This window comes from Ptychodera flava (genome assembly GCF_041260155.1).
Source record: "Ptychodera flava strain L36383 chromosome 23 unlocalized genomic scaffold, AS_Pfla_20210202 Scaffold_24__1_contigs__length_23054250_pilon, whole genome shotgun sequence".
NCBI classification, from domain to species: Eukaryota; Metazoa; Hemichordata; class Enteropneusta; family Ptychoderidae; genus Ptychodera; species Ptychodera flava.
In genome coordinates this window covers 15,985,319-16,007,817 of record NW_027248278.1, presented here as the reverse complement: position 1 = coordinate 16,007,817, position 22,499 = coordinate 15,985,319, and the positions used below count along the sequence as shown (strand labels likewise).

At 36.9% G+C, this 22,499-nt stretch overlaps 1 protein-coding gene and 1 long non-coding RNA gene across 2 annotated transcripts in view; both read right to left on the bottom strand.

The window, feature by feature from the left end:
* LOC139124896 (aromatic-L-amino-acid decarboxylase-like) overlaps nucleotides 1–809 on the bottom strand; it is a 60,743-nt gene extending 59,934 nt beyond the window's left edge. Inside the window, exon 1 of the mRNA XM_070691004.1 lies at nucleotides 572–809. Coding sequence (XP_070547105.1) covers nucleotides 572–599 — 28 coding nt within the window. The 5' untranslated portion in view covers nucleotides 600–809. The remainder of the gene's footprint in view (nucleotides 1–571) is intronic.
* LOC139124946 (uncharacterized) overlaps nucleotides 1–22,499 on the bottom strand; it is a 477,972-nt gene that overhangs the window by 327,465 nt on the left and 128,008 nt on the right. The window lies entirely within an intron of this gene.

Sequence of the window (22,499 nt, the reverse complement as noted above, 5' to 3'; positions counted from 1 at the left end):
CCACATGCATATTAAAAACATCCCAGAAAAAAATTGAAAGGGTTTGTTTAAATCAGTGTGCGTCTTTCAAGCTACACCCGCCCTTGTCCACGCACGCACAACGGCTGTCATTGGTTTGACCAGGGCTTGAATTTATCAGAAACTTATGATGTACTGTGATTTTGGGCGTAACATGATTTCTTTACACCACCTATTCAGCAAGCAAAAATCACACACTACCATGATATTTCAAACAAGCGCTCCAGTTCTCTGAAAGAGATGTGGCACCCCAAAACTCCCAGTATCCAAGCAGGGCCGTGCGTCTACAGTTCATATGCAGCTGTTTAAACGACCGATCAGCTAAAATGACATTGCAATATATAATGTAATTTTGAGGGGGTTCCGTTAAACCAGCTTTGCGGGCTTTAAATTGTTAAGCTGGTTTGATATTTTGCACAATTGTTCGGCTAATAGCAGTTGCAGACGATACAGCGACAGATGTTGCTTTATATTGTAACGGGGACGGGTGACGGACAGCGGGAGACTGGCCTTTGAAGTTGTGAGATATATCTAGTGTTTAAGAGTGGCTTACCGCGTCTCCGATATTCTTCTACATCCATCGTTGAAGTGAACACAGATCAATGAATCTCTTGTGTGACGTTGTCGTTTTTTCCCGCGCCCGCCAAAGAAATGTGCCCGCCGAAAGGTTCTGTGTCGTGCAAGAGTCTCGGGTGAGAGTACCCGCTGTGATTGTCGGTGCGTACCGCAGAGTGTGAGAACGCAGGAGTGAGTGACGCCAAACCCGACGGTTCAGCATCCAGCTATCAAGTGAATGGAACTTGCTCAGCGCCGAGTTGTTGTTACAACCAATCATATGTCATTAACGTATTAATAAAACTACATCTCAACAGCCATTCATAAGAGAGGGCGCCGCCCACAAGTCAAGGAGTCCCCCTAGCCTGCCGATATAAGTCACACCATATTCGTTGCCCACCTACTGTCATTTCATCTCGTCAGATAATTTATGAGAATAATTTTTGACTCAAAGTATGAAAATACTTTTCAACACCTTAGAAATTTCTGTAATAATGTTGTGAACTCTCTCTACGTAAGGGTAAAATTTGGTTTGTGGAAATAGACAAAGTGAGAGAGAGAGAGAGAGAGAGAGAGAGAGAGAGAGAGAGAGAGAGAGAGAGAGAGAGAGAGAGAGAGAGAGAGAGAGAGAGAGAGTTTACGAAGATTATGTAGCTTTCTGATATCGTCATGATTTTCTTAGTTTTTATAATCGATTATACTGCGTGTGCATGTTCGTAAAATGTCCCAACGTGATACAAAACTCCCGTGTCTAAGACTCATTTTTCTTGTCGTCTGTCCAGGTAAAAAAAAACACAACGCGACGATAGAAAATGAAGCGCTTTCTGACCAGGAAACCTATGTTTACGCAGACGTTAAACTTTGTGATGCTTGTCCATCGCCAGCAGCTTTTTTTCACCATGCCAGCGACCCGACCGCTGCCGTGGGCGCACATAGCATTCTGGGGTGCTGGTCTCGTATAATTAACGCCCGCGCCATTCCGACCAGCTAACCCCAAGACCTGGCCCCAACTGTACTTCACCCGACACGAAAACTAAGCAGTCGAAAATTGTGAAAGTGATTGGAGAATGTTGACATTTAGTTTATTTTAACTTTATTAATTAATTAGTCAGTGCCGCAATTACTAGGCGTCTGTGTTGTAAGTAAAGCGATTTCGACGTTTTACTTATTGGCTATAGCATTTGTAAAAGTTCGCCTACATTTGAGCTACAATTCTCCGTACATGACTACATTCCCTTGAATTTCAACCATGCAAAAGTATCAGAATACATAATCATGTTCGCTCCCAAACTGTCGAGTTTGGTCATTGACAATATTACACGTGCTGACCTCTATATATTTCTGAAGTTAAAAGTTAAGGTAGTATGCACCTCGATAGTGAAAGACTTAAACTTTTGCTCAAACTTTTCTCAAAGAAAATATAAGTCATTCTCTTTCAAAATCAAGAATAAAAATCGAGGGTCACCGTGAAAACTTCGGAACCAGAGAAACAAATTATTCAAGATTTACCGATATTTGAAATTCAAAATGGCCGCCATCCCTGTGTTAACTCTATTGAGAAAAATACAATTTTCGATTTTCGAAAAACTAAGCCGGTGAAACGTTTTTTTACACCAAGAGTTTAAAATGAATCCTTACAAGTGGTATATCAGGAAAGAATTGTAAAAGTTTGAGAGTCCGAATATCTGTCCCCGAGACAAGTTCAGCCTTGACGCGTAAGAAGTGTCTTCTCGATGTTGCCTTTCACCAACTGAGCAGAAGACGACCCAAACTAGGGCAAAAACGCTCGATACAAAATTTTTTTTCTGTTTGCTCTAGGAGGTAATGCGGTTACGAATGGTACCGTTAGGCACAGCGCCTTATCAACCACACACGATTTTGTTGTTCAGTGTGACAATATATAATAGTAAATTAGTATGTTGTAAAAGTCCATTGTCGCAGTCGGTGTTTGCCGGCCATAGGTTTTAAGCAACCACCCTTTGCAGGCGGCTATTCGAGATATGTGACACGGCATATAGACCGCACCACTGGGTGAGGGTTGTATAGGCTGAATTTTACCCCAAACGAGGGTATTCCAGCCTGCGATCTTAACATTGCGTTTCTGGCATTTAAAAGTTGTTTCTCCATATAGTTTCAGCACTCAAAAATAAAAAAAAAAATATCCGGCTGTCGTCGAAAGGAAATTCAGTGCCCAGGATCAACCAATATTGAGGAGTGAGATATGAAATATTGGTACTCGGCTATGACACTGGAAATAACGCAGACGACAAAAAGTGACAACACTAGTACAGCGAAGCGCAATGCTCTGAGCCACATTTTCTAATTTTAGAGAGTCAGTTCTCAAAGCAGCATTTCTAACGTTTACCCCGAACTTTTAAATTATCTCGCTATATCAATCACTAAACTTTTCCTGCTATCTACTAAACGCTCTTGTGTACCGGCATCATCCTATGCTCGTTCAGGGGCCGTTCGAGTTCTTGTATATTTACTTTTATAAAAGCAAAGGGCGATGCCCTGACCATTAACGTTTATTTATGGGTGCGGGCGACAGGAAGGCTAATTTATAATTTACCACAACCGGACGTGAGCTTTCGTCCAATCAAAACAAAGCATAGACGTACTTGACACACGCAAAATTTGATTTTTACAATTTCTCTTATAGCACTGGAGGAAAAGAAGTACGAGTATCTTTGTTAGTGTATTTTGAAATGTCACAACAGACTGTCCGCCCAATGCTTATTTTAAACTATTGATATTAATAATTACACTGTTATACAAATTATTCACCCACATTAACGTTGGACTGATCTTTGTGGCTTCACTGAAGCCATTACAACAAAAACGCTCACGACTCTTATAATTATGTTAAAACTCTGCACGAAGACTATCAAAGTCTTTTCCGTATCTAGAGTCTTCACCTTACTGAACAAATGCAAGTAATGATACACATCAATTATAATTTTTTCTGCGTGTGCGCTTTTTAGTAAAAATTCATGAATACCAGCGAAGATGAAGAAAAAAAGTCGACGATTCCAATATTTCAAGACTGATTTAAAGTGACCTTCGTGACTATTTTAGATTTATTCGAGTTCAACAACCTTTGTTTGGATGTCATCGAACTGCAATGTATTCAAAGTCGAGATTTTGAACATGTTGAAGATTTCGTTTTCCCCACACCTCATGAAGGTATTACGAATTGAAAGACTTAAACGTTTGCTCAAACTTTTCGCAAGGGAATTTCACACCATTCTCTTTCGAAGTTAAGAATAAACATCGAGGGTCACCGTGCAAAAGCTGGTATTGGAGAGAAAATTACCAAATATATCTAGACATGTGAAATTCAAAATGGCTGCCATGTCTATGCTTTCTCCATTGGAAAAATTCAATTTTTTTATTTTTACAAAAATAATCCGGTGAAGACGTTGAGGCTCAACATAGACCCTACAAGCAGTAGATCAAAATGTATTCGAAAGGTTTAAGAGTTTGATCTGTTTCCGAGGCGCGTTTTACCAAAAGTTAAACGTCTTTCTAGAATGGATAAAATTTAGGAAACCCGTTTCTGTTTCATCCTAAATATTTTGCATTGTTGCGCCTGATTGATTTTTAAGACAGTTGCTGAAAGTTCTTTGCGGAAAGTTGGAGGAAGAGTGTAAATCTTTCAGTTTCGTGAGGTCTTAGAGAAACATAGAGAGAGTGGCAACGGGTATTGTTTAAGGCGTGAAGCGGTTACGTAACCCATCCATGTTCGCCTCGCCTAAGGTAGCTCTCGCCTCTCTTTTCCGAAGAGTGCCGACCATGAATCCTTCGGTAATTTTCGGATTTTCGCCAATTGTTGAGCGAAAGTATGTTCGGCAAAGTTTGTGTTGTTGTTGTCGTGTGGTGCTGAGCAGAATTGACGTGCTGGCGAAAACGGGAGTGTTTTGAGCTTCAGGAAAATGAGTTTTACCGTTTTAAAAATTCCTCTCATATTTTTATGAATATATAATGAGTGTGTTTGAACCAAATTTGAAAGTCTTTTATCGATACTGTCTGGTTTTACTCAATGGTTTACGGTCAGTCATACCCTTTTTTACACGTGCGTCAAGGAAGGACATGTTTATGAAACTGCTGGCGTGTTATGTTTTGATTGGCGTGAAGCAGTGTTTCTGGCCTGAGAGCTCACAAAGTAACTATGGTTGCTACGCGACTGGCAGTACGATGCCATCTCGTCGTATTTTTCGCATAATCTCGTATAATTATCAACCACAAACAAAGCCTCCAAAAAGTTTAACACCTTTGGAGCTCATTTTAATATGAAAAGCCAATAGTCTACCGAGACGACCATGGAACAAAAGGCATGCAAGCGTTGCGACTCTGTCCATGTTACTCTGTCGTGAGGTGTACTACGTTAAGAGTGTACTGCATGCCGTATCATGCTGTTCGCCGACACAACGGTATTTCATGTTTAACAAGTGATACGATACGCAAAATGTCATGATAATTGAATGATTGAGATATCTTTTGTCATTGCCAACTAGGGTTCTGAAAGAAAAACACAAATTTCAAACAACTAAGACTGGCAAAGACGAATTTTACGTCACATGATGAACAGCCAGTGCTCACGATGAAACGATGTACCCAGGACGCAAAGGGACAGAAGCTGATTTTACCACTACTCCTGTCAACAACGGTTTCTTGTTCTACTGCCCCAAAGCATGCTGAGATACACAGTATTCAGCTTGTCAACTCAGCCTGCACATGTGTAGACTGCATTGTTATTGTTTACAAGTTAATTTAAGTCTGGGCTCAAGTTCAAATGTGAACTATGACATTGCATTTCACAAGTAGATCGACTGAGTTGGAAGTAGAACATGAACTTGCAGTTGACATCCAGGACAAAAATAGTGAAAATTTTAAAACGTACGGGTTACTCCTTATTTCTTCATTTCTCGGTAGGTGGTTACCTTGATCTGTATCTATCGCCTGTTTAATGATGGATTAAACTAAATTATAAATAATGAAAATTAAGTGTATTCCATCCTGGAGTAACTCTGACACTGTGCTAAAACTACGAACGGGACAGCTTTTATCGCAACAAACGCATAATGTTGATATAATGTTATAGCAATAATCTCCTTCGTACCTGGTTATACACTCGGTTTGGGTACGATTGGCGATATAGCACTCACGTCGCTCGTGCTATATATGTCGCGCGTTGATCGAAAATCTCGTGTATACCCGCCTGTTATTGCGTATCGCTGAAATCTGTAGTTATTCACATTGCGTCTTACTATGGCCCACAGTCGGTCACAACTAGCATAATAGATACAACACCGTGTAGGTGGTACTGCCCACATATATTTTCATTTTGAATTATGATCTCTTTGGTGAACGACAGCTCGTTTTATGTATTTTACGGTTTCAACTAACAGTTATTCCTTATGGGTGGTCAACTTTTTTGCCCAAATCATACTCTGACCCCGAAACAGATGACCCTGACTTAGATTTGACGAGTCAATAGCACATTTACCGTCGCAATAACATCAACGGTTTGGTGTTATTGTGAGTTGGTCTGCGTCGGGTTTCAAAATGTAATTAAGAAGCCAACTTTGGTCGCAGATATTACGAGAACTAATCCTGTGCAGGCGGCAGCTATTTTTGGCACTGAACAGTTATTCCCAATTTTAAAGGTCTTTCATTCTTCGTAATATATAAATGCTACGGATCGAATCGAAAACTTACACATATCTAAAAAACTCCAATTTGTCAGAAATAATATGCAAATTAATGGATGATGTATTATGATCAAAGACGATGAGTCAAGCTAAAGGGGAAATATTCTGTATCATTTTCAAGAGCTTGTAGACTGATCGCGTCAGTGGTCTGACGCGTTTACTTAAAAAAACATAAAACAACTACCACAACAACAATAACATTATCATCATCAACAACGACAAACACATAGTTATGTAAACCCAAAGCGCTTTTCACACGGTAGAAAATGCTTGAGGCTGTTTAATCCTGTACTTACTTTTAAGAGATTGTTGTTGTTGTTGTTTTTGTTGTTGTCATGACTGTACTTTGATTATGTGCATGAGCGATGCGCCAATTATCCAAAGAAATCCCACGAAGCGCCAAATGAAATGAGAACACGCTTCATCGTATCATTTTTAGTAAAAATCAAAATAAAGGCAGCCTGTGATGCGGGGGAGGGGTACTTTTGTTTGTCATTTTGGCAAGGCGACCAAACCGCGAATATATTTGGACTACTGAGGAGCACGTAGGTGGTAGAGTGAAATCTTCCAAAACAACATTGTCTCGTTAGTCAAATTATCCATAGTTGCAAATGCGACAATCTGACATTCTCGAAAACACACACAGTTGATTTTTTTTTCACTTTACGCCCCGTAAAGTTAACGTCACTGTATATAAATCATGTGTGCTAGAGGGCCTGGGCACAACGTGGCTATAACCGGCAGCTTATGACAGCAGTGATTTTACGCAACACGCAAAAGTGTCAATTTATGGATGAAGTTCAATGCGCAATATCAAGTTCCTACGATCTCTGCCATCGTAGAACTAACAAAACACTGCATTTAGCCCTGAATGTACGTACTATTTCATTCGTAAGTTTGTTTATAAAAAAGTTGAAAATTGCAGACTTTTCTGAAAATCTTACAACTATTAGTAGGCGATTGTAACAATTCAACAGTCACGTGACTTTTCATTGAAATTAACATTTTGTGATTATCTACCTATGTACGCGAAAATACAAAGAGGCCTCTTTGAAAATTTTTCCAAAGCATTAAACGAGGGACTTAAAGTGTATTCGTTGATGTGAAACTAAATGCCCTGGAACTAAGAGATTTCGCTTTTAACACTAATCACAGCTCTTGGCGCCATTCCAGTTTTGGACATGAACTTTAGGAAGAATAGTTTGTTCACACGCTTGAAGTCGTTCGGTGTTTGAAAACTATTTGAAAGACTTGACGCATCGGCTTCTCATTGAAGACTTGTTCCTACAGACAGGCAAATACTTGTGTCTGTTGGCTTTCCTAAAAGCGCTTGTCCTACCTTACCTAGGCTGGTAGGACGCCATCAAGGTACATATGCACGATTGATTGGATCTATGTCAGGATAAAAGCAGGAAGAAGATAAATTCGATCCATTTATGTCAAAGTTTTACTCTAAATACCCTTATAATCGCATTTGATTCATGGAAACTGAGACATCCATGCAAAAAGACATTTGGAAATATTTGTAATCATTGATTTAAATTATCAAGATGAATTAAATCTTTGTTGAGCTAACGGAATTCTATTCCTTGATTTAACACACCAGGGCAATGTCTCATATTTTATGCTCTAGTCGCATTCAGTTGACTAAGGCAGTTTAACCTGCGTGGCCAGTGACGTAATTAGGCAAATCTCTCCCCCACTGACCTAACATTGAGGGACGACGTCGCTATTAATCTCGCAAGGCACAAAATAGTTTCGTCGTTTACGGGTAATGTCGAGCACGACGCCTGAAATGTTGACGTCAGTAACTATTATTGATTCGAGTTTCACTTTTGATTTGATGTACTGTCAGATCCGTTGTTGACAAGATAAACAGATAGCTGGGTGGACAACCAGACGGAGAGACGGAAAAGGAGACGCATATACAAAGATAGATACATGGATAGACAGATAGATAAATAAATATGTAGATATAGATAAACAGGTAGATAGATAGATAGATAGATAGATAGATAGATAGATAGATAGATAGATAGATAGATAGATAGATAGATAGATAGATAGATAGATAGATAGATAGATAGATAGATAGATAGATAGATAGATAGATAGATAGATAGATACAAGTGCATGTACAAACATGCATACGTGAATAAATTTAGACAATAGAACAATAGAGTGCTCCTCTCTCAAGCAATATATCTATATGTATGTATGTATGTATGTATGTATGTATGTATGTATGTATGTATGTATGTATGTATGTATGTATGTATGTATGTATGTATGTATGTATGGATGGATGGATGGATGGATCTGTCTATGTCTAAACAATATATACATATATACATATATATCTGTTACCTAATATATATATATATATATATATATATATATATATATATATATATATATATATATATATATATATAAAAAAAAGATTATTGTGACATTTACAGCATATAAAAGATTTACCAATAGCATACCTTGAACACATCATTGAAGTGTCCTACATCAAACGTGTTGAGAAATGCAGTATTTGTACCAGGTTGCAAGTATTGTTACAGGCATGGACAACAATAAAGCAACAAAAACGATAATAAAAATAATGACAATTACAATGACATGATTTTAATCTATTAATATTTTGTGCTTCTTTAATACAAACTCTTTGGTAGTTAATTATAAAATATGTTAAAATCTGTCTTTATATTTCATAAAATGTGTCATAATTCACAATAGAAGGCAAGTATAGTTTCTAAATACTATAGAACCTGCGATATGCAAATTGTTCAGTAATTTGTTCAATATTTGCATCGATGTCATCAAGCAACACACCGTTAAGTTCTTACGTACGTCGAAATTTTTACTGAAAATTTCTGTAAGGAAAATTTTCATCTTATTCTTTTCGAAGCCAAGAATCCAAATCACCAATCAACGAGCAAAGATTCTTTACTTGAGAAACAACTTATCGAATAGTTACCGACTTACGAAATTCAAAATGGCCGCCATTGATGTTCCTCGGCTACCTCTATTGGGAAAGTTAGATTTTCGATTTTTACTAAAACAAGCTGATGAAAACAGTTTATTTACACTCAGAGATTCAGAATGAGACCCTGCAAGTTGTAGATTAAATGGCTATTGTACAAGGCGGAATATGTATCCCGAAGGCGCGTACTACTTTCATTATGGAAAGCGGACGACCAGCTTTTAGTTGAACCACAATAATTTTAAATTGACCAACAATTAACTCCGTGATTGCTTTACTAATGAATGGCTTAATTAAGTAATCAGCAATTACTCTATTTATTGTCTCGTCAATTGTCTAGATGCAACAGCTGTGTTCGGAACCAACTTTTCATGTTTTATTGCCCCGGGAACGATTTGCGTGGAGCGAGAGTTTCAAACACGAGCAAGAACAATCTGTGCACATCTAACATGACTTTTGCGAGACCTTCCTTATCTTGACGTCGTGAAAGTACTTCTATGGCTAAGATACTGAAAGTGCCTTACAGTACTCGTTCAATAGAGAGACCGGCAGATTAACAGATTGATCTATCGATCGACAGATACATGGTTAGCTAGATAGATAGAAAGACGGACAGAATGATGTATAGAGAGATGTATAGATAAATGTACAGATGGGTGTAAAGATAGATAGATAGATGTAAAGATAGATAGATAGATGTAAAGATAGATAGATAGATAGATAGATAGATAGATAGATAGATAGATGTAAAGCTAGATAGATAGATAGATAGAGAGATAAAAGATAGATAGATAGATAGATAGATGTAAAGATGGAGGTAAAGATAGATAGATAGATGTAAAGATAGATGTAAAGATAGATAGATAGATAGATGTAAAGATAGATTGATAGCTAGATGTAAAGATAGATAGATAGATGTCAAGATAGATGTAAAGATAGATAGATAGATGTAAAGATAGATAGATAGATGTAAAGATAGATATATAGATGTAAAGATAGATGTAAAGATAGATAGATATATGTAAAGATAGATAGATAGATAGACAGATGTAAGATTGATGTAAAGATAGATAGATGTAAAGATAGATAGATAGATGTAAAGATAGATAGATAGATGTAAAGATAGATAGATAGATGTAAAGATAGATAGATGTAAAGATTGATAGATAGATGTAAAGATAGATGTAAAGACAGATAGATAGATGTAAAGATAGATAGATAGATGTAAAGATAGATAGATAGATGTAAAGATAGATAGATAGATAGATAGATGTAAAGATGGATGTCAAGATAGGTAGATAGATGTAAAGATAGATAGATAGATGTAAAGATAGATAGATAAATGTAAAGATAGATAGATAGATGTAAAGATAGATAGATAGATAGATGTAAAGATGGATGTAAAGATAGGTAGATAGATGTAAAGATAGATAGATAGATGTAAAGATAGATAGATAGATGTAAAGATAGATAGATAGATGTAAAGACAGATAGATAGATGTAAAGATAGATGTAAAGACAGATAGATAGATGTAAATATAGATAGATAGATGTAAGACAGATGTAAAGATAGATAATCGTAAAGATAGATAGATAGATGTAAAGATAGATAGATAGAGGTAAAGATAAACAGATAGATGTAAAGGTAGATAGATGTAAAGATAGATAGATAGATGTAAAGATAGGTAGATAGATGTAAAGATAGATAGATAGATGTAAAGATAGATAGATTTAAAGATAGATGTAAAGATAGATAGATAATCGTAAAGATAGATAGATAGATGTAAAGATAGAAAGATAGAGGTAAAGATAAACAGATAGATGTAAAGGTAGATAGATATATGTAAGGGTAGATAGATGTAAAGATAGATAGATAGATAGACGTAAAGATAGATAGATAGATGTAAAGATAGATAGATAGATGTAAAGATAGATGTAAAGTAGATAGATGTAAAGATAGATAGATAGATAGATGTAAATATAGATAGATCGATGTAAAGGTAGATGTAAATATAGATAGATAGATGTAAATATAGATAGATAGATGTAAAGATAGATAGATAGATGTAAAGATATTAGATATTAGCTAGATAGATAGCTAGATAGACAGAAAAAGTAAACGAACGAACAAATAAATAAATAAATAAATAAATAAATAAATAAATAAATAAAATATTCGACTTCATGTCTGCAAATGTGCATAAGAAGCTTTACCCCGCATAAATTTAAACCTTTAGGTGATTATATTTCATTACAACCCACCTGTTTTTCATATGTGGCCAAACCACTGTTAGGAATATCAAGGACTAGCGATGATGTTTAGGAAGATGTATGAAGAGCATAAGCTGGTGAATTCAAAAACAGTACACGTAGAGCCATTCGGGGATCCATACGTCCATAAACTTGTACTTTAACCCGGGCTTTTAGATGTTATTAATTTTGTACCTCGGAATGATCAATGTCGTCGTGAGCATGTGAGTGTCGAACTGCCTTTGACAAATTTTTTTGCGCCAAGTTATAATAGTGAACCGCAAAAGGTTAAAAACAGTTGTCCGTACTAGTCGGCCAAGCACAATTGATCGAACTGTATGGAAGTGACATTGTCTTTCCTTTCTTTCGATAGAATTGTATGCGTTCTTCATTGGGCAACGTATTTTATGGGCAGATAGACAGATCGGCTTACACTGCTATATAAAGAACAATTGGACCAGGTGAACTAGGAACTGACAGACAAGCACATGGGTCCAAGGACGGGCATAGAGATATTCGGTACACCAAGTCAATTAGGGACATAAGAAATATGCAGCTATCAGTAAATGTAACAGTTGGGTACAACATATGTAATATTAATCAAAGTCAACTGTGTTGGATTCGCTTTCGATCAAGTTACCAATTCAGTGTCATCATTTGCATAATCCGAGATGTGAATACGGAAGACAGGTTGTATGTGCATGTATGAAAACCAAAACGAGGCTGATCTGACTGGACATGAAATTATTCTTTAAATCGCATTTTACCCCGAATGATAATTTTGATCGCAGGAATTCTGCAATCAAGAAGATCCCCCCGTCATTTTGTTGTATGTTGATATCGATACAATCAAAATGTTATAAAATAAGAAAAATCACCATGAACTTAGGTCTGACCTAAAGTCGTGCATTGCATAAAACAATGGTTTACGAAAGGAAACATTTTCGTGACGTTTCAAGGTTTAGGAGAATCATTAAACTGCCACCGGGTACATCGAAACATGTTGACATTTGCTTTAGTAATTCACGCTTTTTCGATTTTGAATAACAGATCTGACACCGTCATGGTCAGATTAAAGGACAAATGACGTCATAGCGATGGAATCAAAGTTTAATCCTCTAATTAAGATCATTTTCGTCATGTTTGAAGAGGCCAAGGTTGCGTGACATTCCTTTAATAGTCTTCATTGATGTCATCAATTTACTTTCCCTGATTAGGAAGTCCATCTTTTAGCGAAAAGGTTAAGGGGAAAACGTTCAATTATCACGTGTAAGGTGTGTCAGATCGCATTGCGCATGTGTGTTAAGGCATGGGTTCGAGAATTTGAACAATTCAGCGTAGTTTATGATCGAGGTTTTTTGAAATTCTGATCCAAAATAACCCGAAAGTTGGCAAGAATACATTTCTTAGTATTAAGAAACAAAATGTGTGCAAATGTACGGATTTCGACCAAGTCTCGTGACACTTATAGACGGTCATTTTCCCGCCAAAATCACATATTGAAATTAATGAGATATTTCAACCACTAGACGAAAATGTATTCAAATCAAATTGTCAGTTGATATAAAAAGGTAATAAAGTAATACAGCTCGTGTAACAACGACTGATTCAAAATTGTTTCGCAATACTTTTCTTCAAAAACCAAAACAAGAGCAAGTTTTTACATTTCACAGACATTAAAGTGTAGTTCTATTTTTAACTCTTTTGAACATGTTACTTAATAACAAACGGTCTATATGTGAACTTTCACCATTATGCTAATCTTGCTAGTCGGTGAATATTTATTAAATTTTCTCAGAAATGTGTATTTCGATATCCCACTTGAATTAAAGCACTGTTCATCAGTTGCACTATTTTAACCTGAGTTGGGGAGTACTGACACTTTTTAACGCAATGTATAAGGCGCTATATGTTGGAGTGACACCCGGACTAGCTCCTTGAGACTCCCTAGATTAGTATCGGTCGATAGTACGTCAATGGTATCTCGGAGCGAATACATTTCAACTTAGGAAGCGATAGTAAGATGTCGAATTCTGCAAGTCAGGCTTTTCTCAATGCCGCATGATCCGCCCACAATTTTATGCCTGTATGGACCAATATCATCAATATAGACGTATAAAATATATTGCGAAAATGTAACGCCCCTTTAAAAGTCAAAACTATTTATATAAACTATTTTTTTTCATACATGTAACTCACCAATAATGCTTTCACGAATACGTAGGTATGGCGCAAGCAGCCATCAAACATTTTAAAACACTGTTACATAAACGTGGCGGAATTTGGCAATGACGTAAGTTCTCTCCTTGCGCAAGAAGTGCTACAATATGACTCATCGTGTCACTGGGAGCAAAAATTGTCGTCAGCTTTTATTCCATTGATCAATTTGACTGAAAGTTATTCAAATTGACGATAAGAAATTGGACTGTTGTTGATCCATCAATTTTATGTATTTTTCAGTATTTGCATGTAATTGTAAATCGAGTTTATTGTTCTACTCTACTGTAGAAATATAGAATATCAAACATGGTAACAATTTCCTGAACCAGCAGTACGCGTTGTTGACAGCTAAAGTCCGGACACAGATAGTAGAATTCAATTGTCAATAAAATAGCAACGTCTCAACTATTAGTTCCGTAGGCAAAGCTTGTACAGTTTGCTTCAATGTACTTTTATAGGGACAAAACTAAGAAAGCGCATCATTCTGTTTGATAAAACAGGAAAATCAAAAATGTTATCAATTGAAATCTCAACGCTGTCGTCTGTCGTAGTTCATCCCGCATTGGAAACTTTATCAGTCGTCAGATTCCATGTACAATTATGACAAAGCGGGCCGATTACAAACTTAAATATTAAACATGAGGCGATGGCTTCTCTTTAATGTCGTTTCATATCATCAGATCAAGGGTATGCTAGTACAGACATGTCAGATAAAACATAAAACTGTCATAAGCGAAATCACCATTCCCTTTAAAGATTTTATCTTCCTGTTTGTCTGATCAGATAACGCAATTGTCAGTGACTATTTTAGCGAACTGTGTTAACTTATATAAGTTGTCACTTTCCTGGGAAAGTTAGAATATTTGAAGCAGACGATAACTTTTAGCGCTTTTTCGCTGCGGTCGATTTAGCACAATCTGATTTGCATAATGCAGTGACGTGTGACGCTGATGACGATCATACATTTTTTATTGTTCATCACTGAAACGCTGAAAGACTAACTTACTTCTTTTGTATTTTTCGTTTTTATCTCATTACATCGGCAAACAGTAAATGTCATCCATTTCAATCTTTACAAAGTTGCGTTTGCATATTATTAGATATTGCTGTATTCGTTACGAATATGTTAATTAAGTCAATTATTCTGAACCCCTGAGCTGCACTCCAGTTCACACAAACACTTTACTCATCCATCATAGCAAAACAAATAAATGGCGCTCACTACTTAAACTCTGATGACATTTTCATGTCGAAAAGAGAAATAGTAGGGAATTTGGAAACGGTCTTATATATTCAAAAATGACACAATTTTCCACTTGTTGACTTTTTGCAGTAAACTTGACTGGCACCTGTTGCTTGGTAGCAGTTACTGTGGGCCATCGCGTTCACCGCACAATCTACGCAACCGTCTGTGACCATGAAGGCTACAGTCTGCCAAAGTATATTCCTTCAAATTTTTCTGTTTCGGTTTTTTATATGCCCACAGGTTTGGAGCAAGTCTATGTTAAAGCGTATTGAATGGTAAATGTCGACAGGTCTTGCAAAAATATGCTCCGACTACGCACGCACTGTTGGGTCAAATATGTAAAATTCAAAATTGAGCGCCGTAATTTTCGGAATGGACGTGAAGTGGGAACCATGAGAATTGCGTATACCTGAGACATCGGCTGAGACTTCATCGAAAACATAAAAACAGATACACATTCTAGTCTCTTATTTCATGTAAAAACAATTTGTAATTCTCGCTTTTGCTTCGCCGGAGACGGAGGTCAAACTGATTTCAGATTCAAGGTAATTGATGGTATTGTGTAATATGATATTCATTCATGCCGCTCGCTGAGTAGAAACATGTAACATCCACAGCAATTTCGTGAATATTGTTTGTTAAGCTTGCACTCTATACAGAGAAAACCTAGCGTGTCACAAACTCAAAAAAGACGTCTGCACTTGCTGTCACTGTCATGACATATTTATTCTAAAATAGAGCTAGTTAATGCATATTGACATGCAGAAAAATGTTCCCACTTTATTGTACAGGCAGCTTCCGAGAATCTACGATGATCAAGCATTGAGGTAAAAATGAACAACACTGAGCCTGTTTTCTTTATCAATCAGAGCTTGTCTGAGGGTGCCTTTCAGACTTGAAAAAGTACGATCATACCCCTAGGATTTTATTAAATTGTACCATAGCTTAGCATGGGTCCACGATTCTGCAGTTTTGCCCCAGAAGAATTGACGACTGAGAAAAGGCGAAGGCGTGTGCCTCATAACAGAGGTCAAAAATATCGTCACCAAAACTGTACAAATTAGATAGTCTCAAAAAACAGGCAAAACAGAAAACGGCTAAGTGTTGTCGTATGATTTACTTTTCAGACGAAGTCAGGGAAAGTGGCACTCGAGACAGATATCGTGTGATAAGATCATAATCAGCTTACTCAAATACTTACGCAGAAATGCCAGACTTCTTTATATAGCGATAAGTAGATTATGAAACTGTACAGAAATGTTTCAAACGTTCTCGCTGTGTGACAATTTGCGTTTTTAATTAGCGGTGTGGTCGTGACGTAATTAAACAGCTGCTTTGCACGCTAAAAGACAACAACACTTTATCACATATCTGTTAATTTGTACAGTGTCTGTTGTTCGAGCCCACTCAGGCCAACACAAAACAAACAATATCTGAGTGGAATTACAATTTTCCCGTGAATGGCATTGCAAATATCAACTCCGCTAGACAAAGGCGGTCGTGTCGGAACAAGAGGACTCACAGAAAGATGAAATTTGTCACAGCCGGGCTGTTTTTTTCACAGTTATGATACACCCCGAGGCGATGACCAGCTTATTCATAAATGTTTAAGTATCGGATTTCTATGACATCAACTGGGGATGTTGATGACGTCACGGATGCGGACCACTTCAATGCTGTGTTATTTTAATACCCTTGACCACATACTATCATTGAGAGTATTTTTACGTTTTTTTTATTATTTGTGTTATTTTTATCTAAAGCCAGCCAGTATCTTTAAATTATTGCGCCTTTACATCGCAAATATGTATCAGAATTTCAATGAGCAGTAAGTCTGGACATATAATTAGAACTATAGAAATGTATAATTAAAACTCGACATTCAATTATTTTTAATTTCAAGTCATTACTTTTGCCTACTGGCAGGTGTGCGACTTCGCCATAAAGGAACATCTGCCGCCATTTTATAATAATGGTTTTACAAAAAGTTGTGAATAAATCAACGGTTGCCCAAAGCTAGAGAATCTGTCATAAAAATCTGATTTAATCTTACGCAAACGGAAGTAAAAAAATGTGAGCGATATTTTTCTTTCACGACTAATGCTGATCACAGATGACGAAGAATGCTAATTGATACTGTACTTTGTCATGCAAATTGAGCAACATCATGGTTGTGATCGCGATGATGATTATAATGATGTATGTGAATGAATTTTAAAGTGATTTTGATAATGATCAGAAAGGGCGAAGTGATAATGTTAATGACACAGTAATAAAGATAACCATGGAGATGATAATGATGATGAAGCGTACAGAAGCATTTGTGACTGAAAGTGAACCGAAACTATTTTCAACTTGACAACTACAGGATTAAATTATAAGATTACATGTTTTACATACGAAATACCGCATTTACAAAATTTTGCGGAAAACATGCAATAAACTCTATAACAGTGATTCAGTGTTCGATGATAATAATCGTTCTTTGTTTTCAACAGATTTTCGTCTAACATCGAAATAAAGCCTATGATTGTCATTTGTATGTCAACCCAGAATTTGACATGAAAAGCATGTAATAAATACATTATAGCCCAAACATAAGCTTAGATCTCTGTACCCGCGAGGCAGGTGAAAATAATTAGTTCTGACGCTTGGTGGCGGTATTGCTGATACGAGGCCACTCTTACCACACCTTAGGTGCAACGAGTGCACGAGAAATAGAATAATGTTGATTTGCGAACTTTTGCATTAGTTACTTCTGATGATGTCATCACTAAGGTATCACTCGTTCGATTTTTACATATTTTGTGGTTTTTTCTTTATCGGGAACATTAAGTATTGTAATTGTGTAGGTGTATACTACGTTCATGGATTTCTTAAATGCATTTTACCTTCATAGTTAAAAAATTAGTTGAACAAACTATTGTAAATTCATCTGACTTTGTCTATTTTGAGAATCGTAAGAGCCCTGCTTTGGTAGCATACTGTTCATCCCACGGTAAGGTGTCCGGCGGGCCATCCAGGGATTAGCGCCATCACTCGGCCGTGCTCTGTGAGAAATTTGTCGCCATTGGCACCGGTTTCAGTGAGGAATGCCACTGCTCTTGCGCATTGCTCCTATTTCGTTCCACTTGCATCCAAGGAGTGATATTTTCTTTCCGAATACTTAGATCACAGTTCATGTCATGCACCGTTGCAAATTAAATCTTTTTAGAGCTGGCATGTGTGACTGCTTTGCATTTTATCGTTGCAGTGATGATTCCATTTACACTTATCCTAAATTTTACGAAATGAAGCATTTGTGTATTTTAGATGGTATCAGTCAAACAGTCGTTGAATAAGGTGTTATATCAATCTTCAGATTGAAAGAAGCGGATTCGTTTTCAATCAAAATCAACACAGAGAAACTCATGTTGTCGATAACACAGGTGATTTCTCATTCCTATGATTGAGCGCTATTTAAGAGTAGAATTGAATCACAGTTATTGATTTTTGTGTGACGCTTCAAAATGGAGGTACATCGGTCGTTGTATCGTCTGCGAATGTTTCCCGCCACTGTTAATGTTTCGTTGCTAAATTTATTCATTATTGCAATTGCTGAAAATGAAATCTCGATATTCGCTTTCGAATTTTTGAATCACCAGACGGATAGTAAGCCAGGGTATTTAAGCCAAACATAAGAACATGCATGTTTCGTTAACCCGATCTACTTAATCTAAAAGCCTTTGACTCTAATTTTTTCGCCAAGAACATGAACTCTGTTTTCATATTTTCCAACATTTATATGATTTTGCCAGATGTTGTTGTTTTTGATGGATAACACTCAAACTAGAAATAGAAAAATGTACAAGTACTGAGTTACCGACAAACCAGCGCTGTGACCTGAGGGCATGTTACCGAAAACTCGCAATATAATAGTGTTTTTATAACTAAGAGACACGAAGAAAAAAAAATCATTCTTCCAAAAAAGACATTCAAGAAAAGATCGATAATTCTATGAAGGCATTGGTGTAAAACACTTTCATCCGTTGTAGTAAAACCTGTAAAAGCTGGTAATGTACAGTATTCTTGACCTTGCTTTTTTCGGCGTGCCTTAGAGGGCGCTTTATATATTTGTCCGGCACAGTCCCTCCACACAAGTGTGTGGAGTGACTGTGGTCCTGGATACCGTCGTATTATTTGCTTCTATTCGACGTTAACCGGGTAAACCAAGCAAGACATGTTGGTTTAAGTGTCGTGACCTCTAATTTTCACACTAACAACTGCCAAGAAAGAAAACCGGAAACTCTCACCCTGCCCGATTTTCCGACAACTTAACGATCGCTGATATTCGTCGGCGGCGTCAGTACACGAAATAAGGTTCTCGTTATCTTCAAAAGTCTGACAGTAATAAAGTTTTGGATTTACTACACTTGGAATCCACAGAAAATTTGAAATAAAAGCTATCATTTTGGGAACTTTTGACGCTGGACCGTTTAAAGCATCATTGGATAACGATATCAAAGATTTCCGTTATCATTACCGTCAGTCGCATTGATGTGTTGGCGCCAATGAAAACCATAGTACCCTGGGGAGGGGGTTACGTCCTATCTTTCCATGTTGGGTATGCCGCCAAAGTTGAAAGCATCTTCCCATGGACATTCAAAATAACACTCATTGTAATGGATTACTTGACAAAGTCAAGGAATTTTATTGTCATTCTTATGCATTTGAAGGCTTTCTTAAAGCAAGAGACAGTTACTTTGTTATCAAACCATGTTTTGTGCTATTCCGATGAAAATCCATCCATGTCGGGGAAAGTTTCATGAAAAAGTACCTATTGGCGTACCCCCCCCCCCCAAGATATACTTTATCACGTTCAGTTCGACACCAGTCTTTAAGAAGATAAATGATACTGAGACCCAAATGTTTTTCTTATTGTGAACATAGTTTACTTTTAAACATAGTAAAACAGGATGGTTTGTGTACACGTATTCTGCTTACACGATGTTCAACTTGTTGATGGGTAGGAAACATGAAGAGCGCCCTCAATGAAGCTCACTTTCCGAGAGGCTGTCTAGTGAGAACCTGTCCAGAGGTGTTAAGATATTGTTGTTTCTTTAAAATATCATAAGTTACTTCATCAAATTTTCATGGAACCTATTGAAATCTACCCTGCAGGAGTAAAATAGTCAGATGAACGTTTTCAAGTTGATAATGTGAACGTCAGATATCTATAGGAAACGACAGTAGGCAGTACAAGCATGTGTCTGTAATCATTTGAAAACGATTGGAACTAATTTGGGATAATTGGATATTCATATTTTTCAAATTTCTCTAAAATGTTAGGTGCTATATAGCTGAATGTTGCAATATTACAAATTATTCAGTAAATCAAGTGTGTAACTTAAAAAAGAAAAGCGGATGAGCTTACATTAACAATTCAAACTACCTCACTTCACCATCCAATTATCATAAATTAGTTCAAATCGTGTTATTGATGATTGATAAAAGGGCGCCACTATCTGTACACCGAAATATTTTATTATTACTGACTTCCAAAAGCCATCCATATATATTTTGTAAGAAAGTCCCCCATCATAAAGACATAATTTTGTCGACAGGAGTAGGACATACACAGAATGTCAAAACGTGATTACGCTCTAGAGAAATTGATCTGCATGGTGAATAAACTTCGTCGCTTTTAAATGTTGATATGACGTCGCGTAGTGAAGGAATCGTATAATTTGAAGAGGGTTTTACATGCATTATGAGGGGACCGAAAGTTGACCTCTCGGTTAAGAAGTCTCAGAGACACTGTAGAGAATTTCAACAGATCGGCAGACTTTACGTTAGGCATGCCGCCAAGCTGAGTACCAGAAACGTACATGCCCAAGGGAATTTACGAGACAAAACTGCACCTGTTGACATTATTTACATTATTCTCGCTGTAAAAAATAACGAAGGTATTTTGTTTCAACACTCTTGAAAAGCATATCGAAATGCAACGTGCTGAGCAAAGTTTCAAACGAGTTTATGTTGACAAACGAATTCCTGTCTATTGTGAATATAAGTATAGTGAACCTACGTTAACATGTCGAAAACCAGGTATTTTGAATGATTTTGGAGAAAACAAGGGATCCCTTATAACTAAGAGAATTGCTTTTAGCGCTTGAAAAATTGCATAGGAAGTACTCTCTTCTCACAGAACGAATGCTTCTCGAGAAAAGTTTTTGAGTACTTTTGAAATTAGTAAATCTTGCATCATTTTTCTCACAGTGTTGTCCCCCGCGTGTGTCTAATCTCCAACCAAATACAAGTACCATATATGGCCAATTGCTTAGTCCATGTACATTTATCCGCGCAGAGTTCCTCCAAGTGGGTGGAAGTCTGTCGATCAAGATAAGCATCCTTCCGACAGATGTGTTGTAGCGGTTTTCACAAAACCGTGCTTTTATGTATTCATATATTCACAACCAAAAAATATTGTTTCTTCAGTGGTCATGCCTTACCCAGAAGACACCGATGGACCATTGTCGATATTTGATAAATAAATCATATGACCAAAAACAATTTCAATATTTGTTTGGCTTAAACAATACGTTTAATGTCTTCATTTGTTGTGAATGTGGCTTCTCTTCAAAACGTTAGTATGTATTTGAAATACACAATATTTGCAAATATTTCATTTTTGTGAGAAACCATGACTGCATTCTCTTGTCAAAACGTGATTACGCTCTATAGAAATTGGTCTGCATGGTCAATAAACTTTGTCGCTTTTAAATGTTGATATGACGACGCGCAGTGAAGGAATCGCAATATTTGCAGAGGGTTTTACATGCATTATGAGGGGACCGAAAGTTGACCTCTCGGTTTAGAAGTCTCAGAGACACTGTATAGAATTTGAACAGATCGGCAGACTTTACGTTAGGCATGCCGCCAAGCTGAGTACCAGAAACGTACATTCCAAAGGGAATTTACGAGACAAAACTGCAACTGTTGACATTATTTGCATTAATCTTGATGTAAAAAATAACGATGGTATTTTGTTTCAACACTCTTGAAAAGCAATCGAAATGCAACGTGCTGATCAAAGTTTCAGACGAGTTTATGTTGACAAACGAATTCCAGTCTATTGTGAATATAAGTATAGTGAACCTACGTTAACATGTCGAAAACCAGGTATTTTGAATGATTTTGGAGAAAACAAGGGATCCCTTATAACTAAGAGAATTGCTTTTAGCGCTTGAAAAATTGCATAGGAAGTACTCTCTTCTCACAGAACGGATTGCTTCGCGAGAAAAGTTTTGGAGTACTTTTGAAATTAGTAAATCTTGCATAATTTTTCTCACATTGTTGCCCCCGCGTGTGTATAATCTCCAACCAAATACAAGTACCATATATGGCCAACTGTTTAGTCCCTGTACATTTATCAGCGCAGAGTCCCTCCAAGTGGGTGGAAGTCTGTCGATTAAGATAAGCATCCTTCCGACAGAATTATATTGATACACTAGTCCCTCAAGCA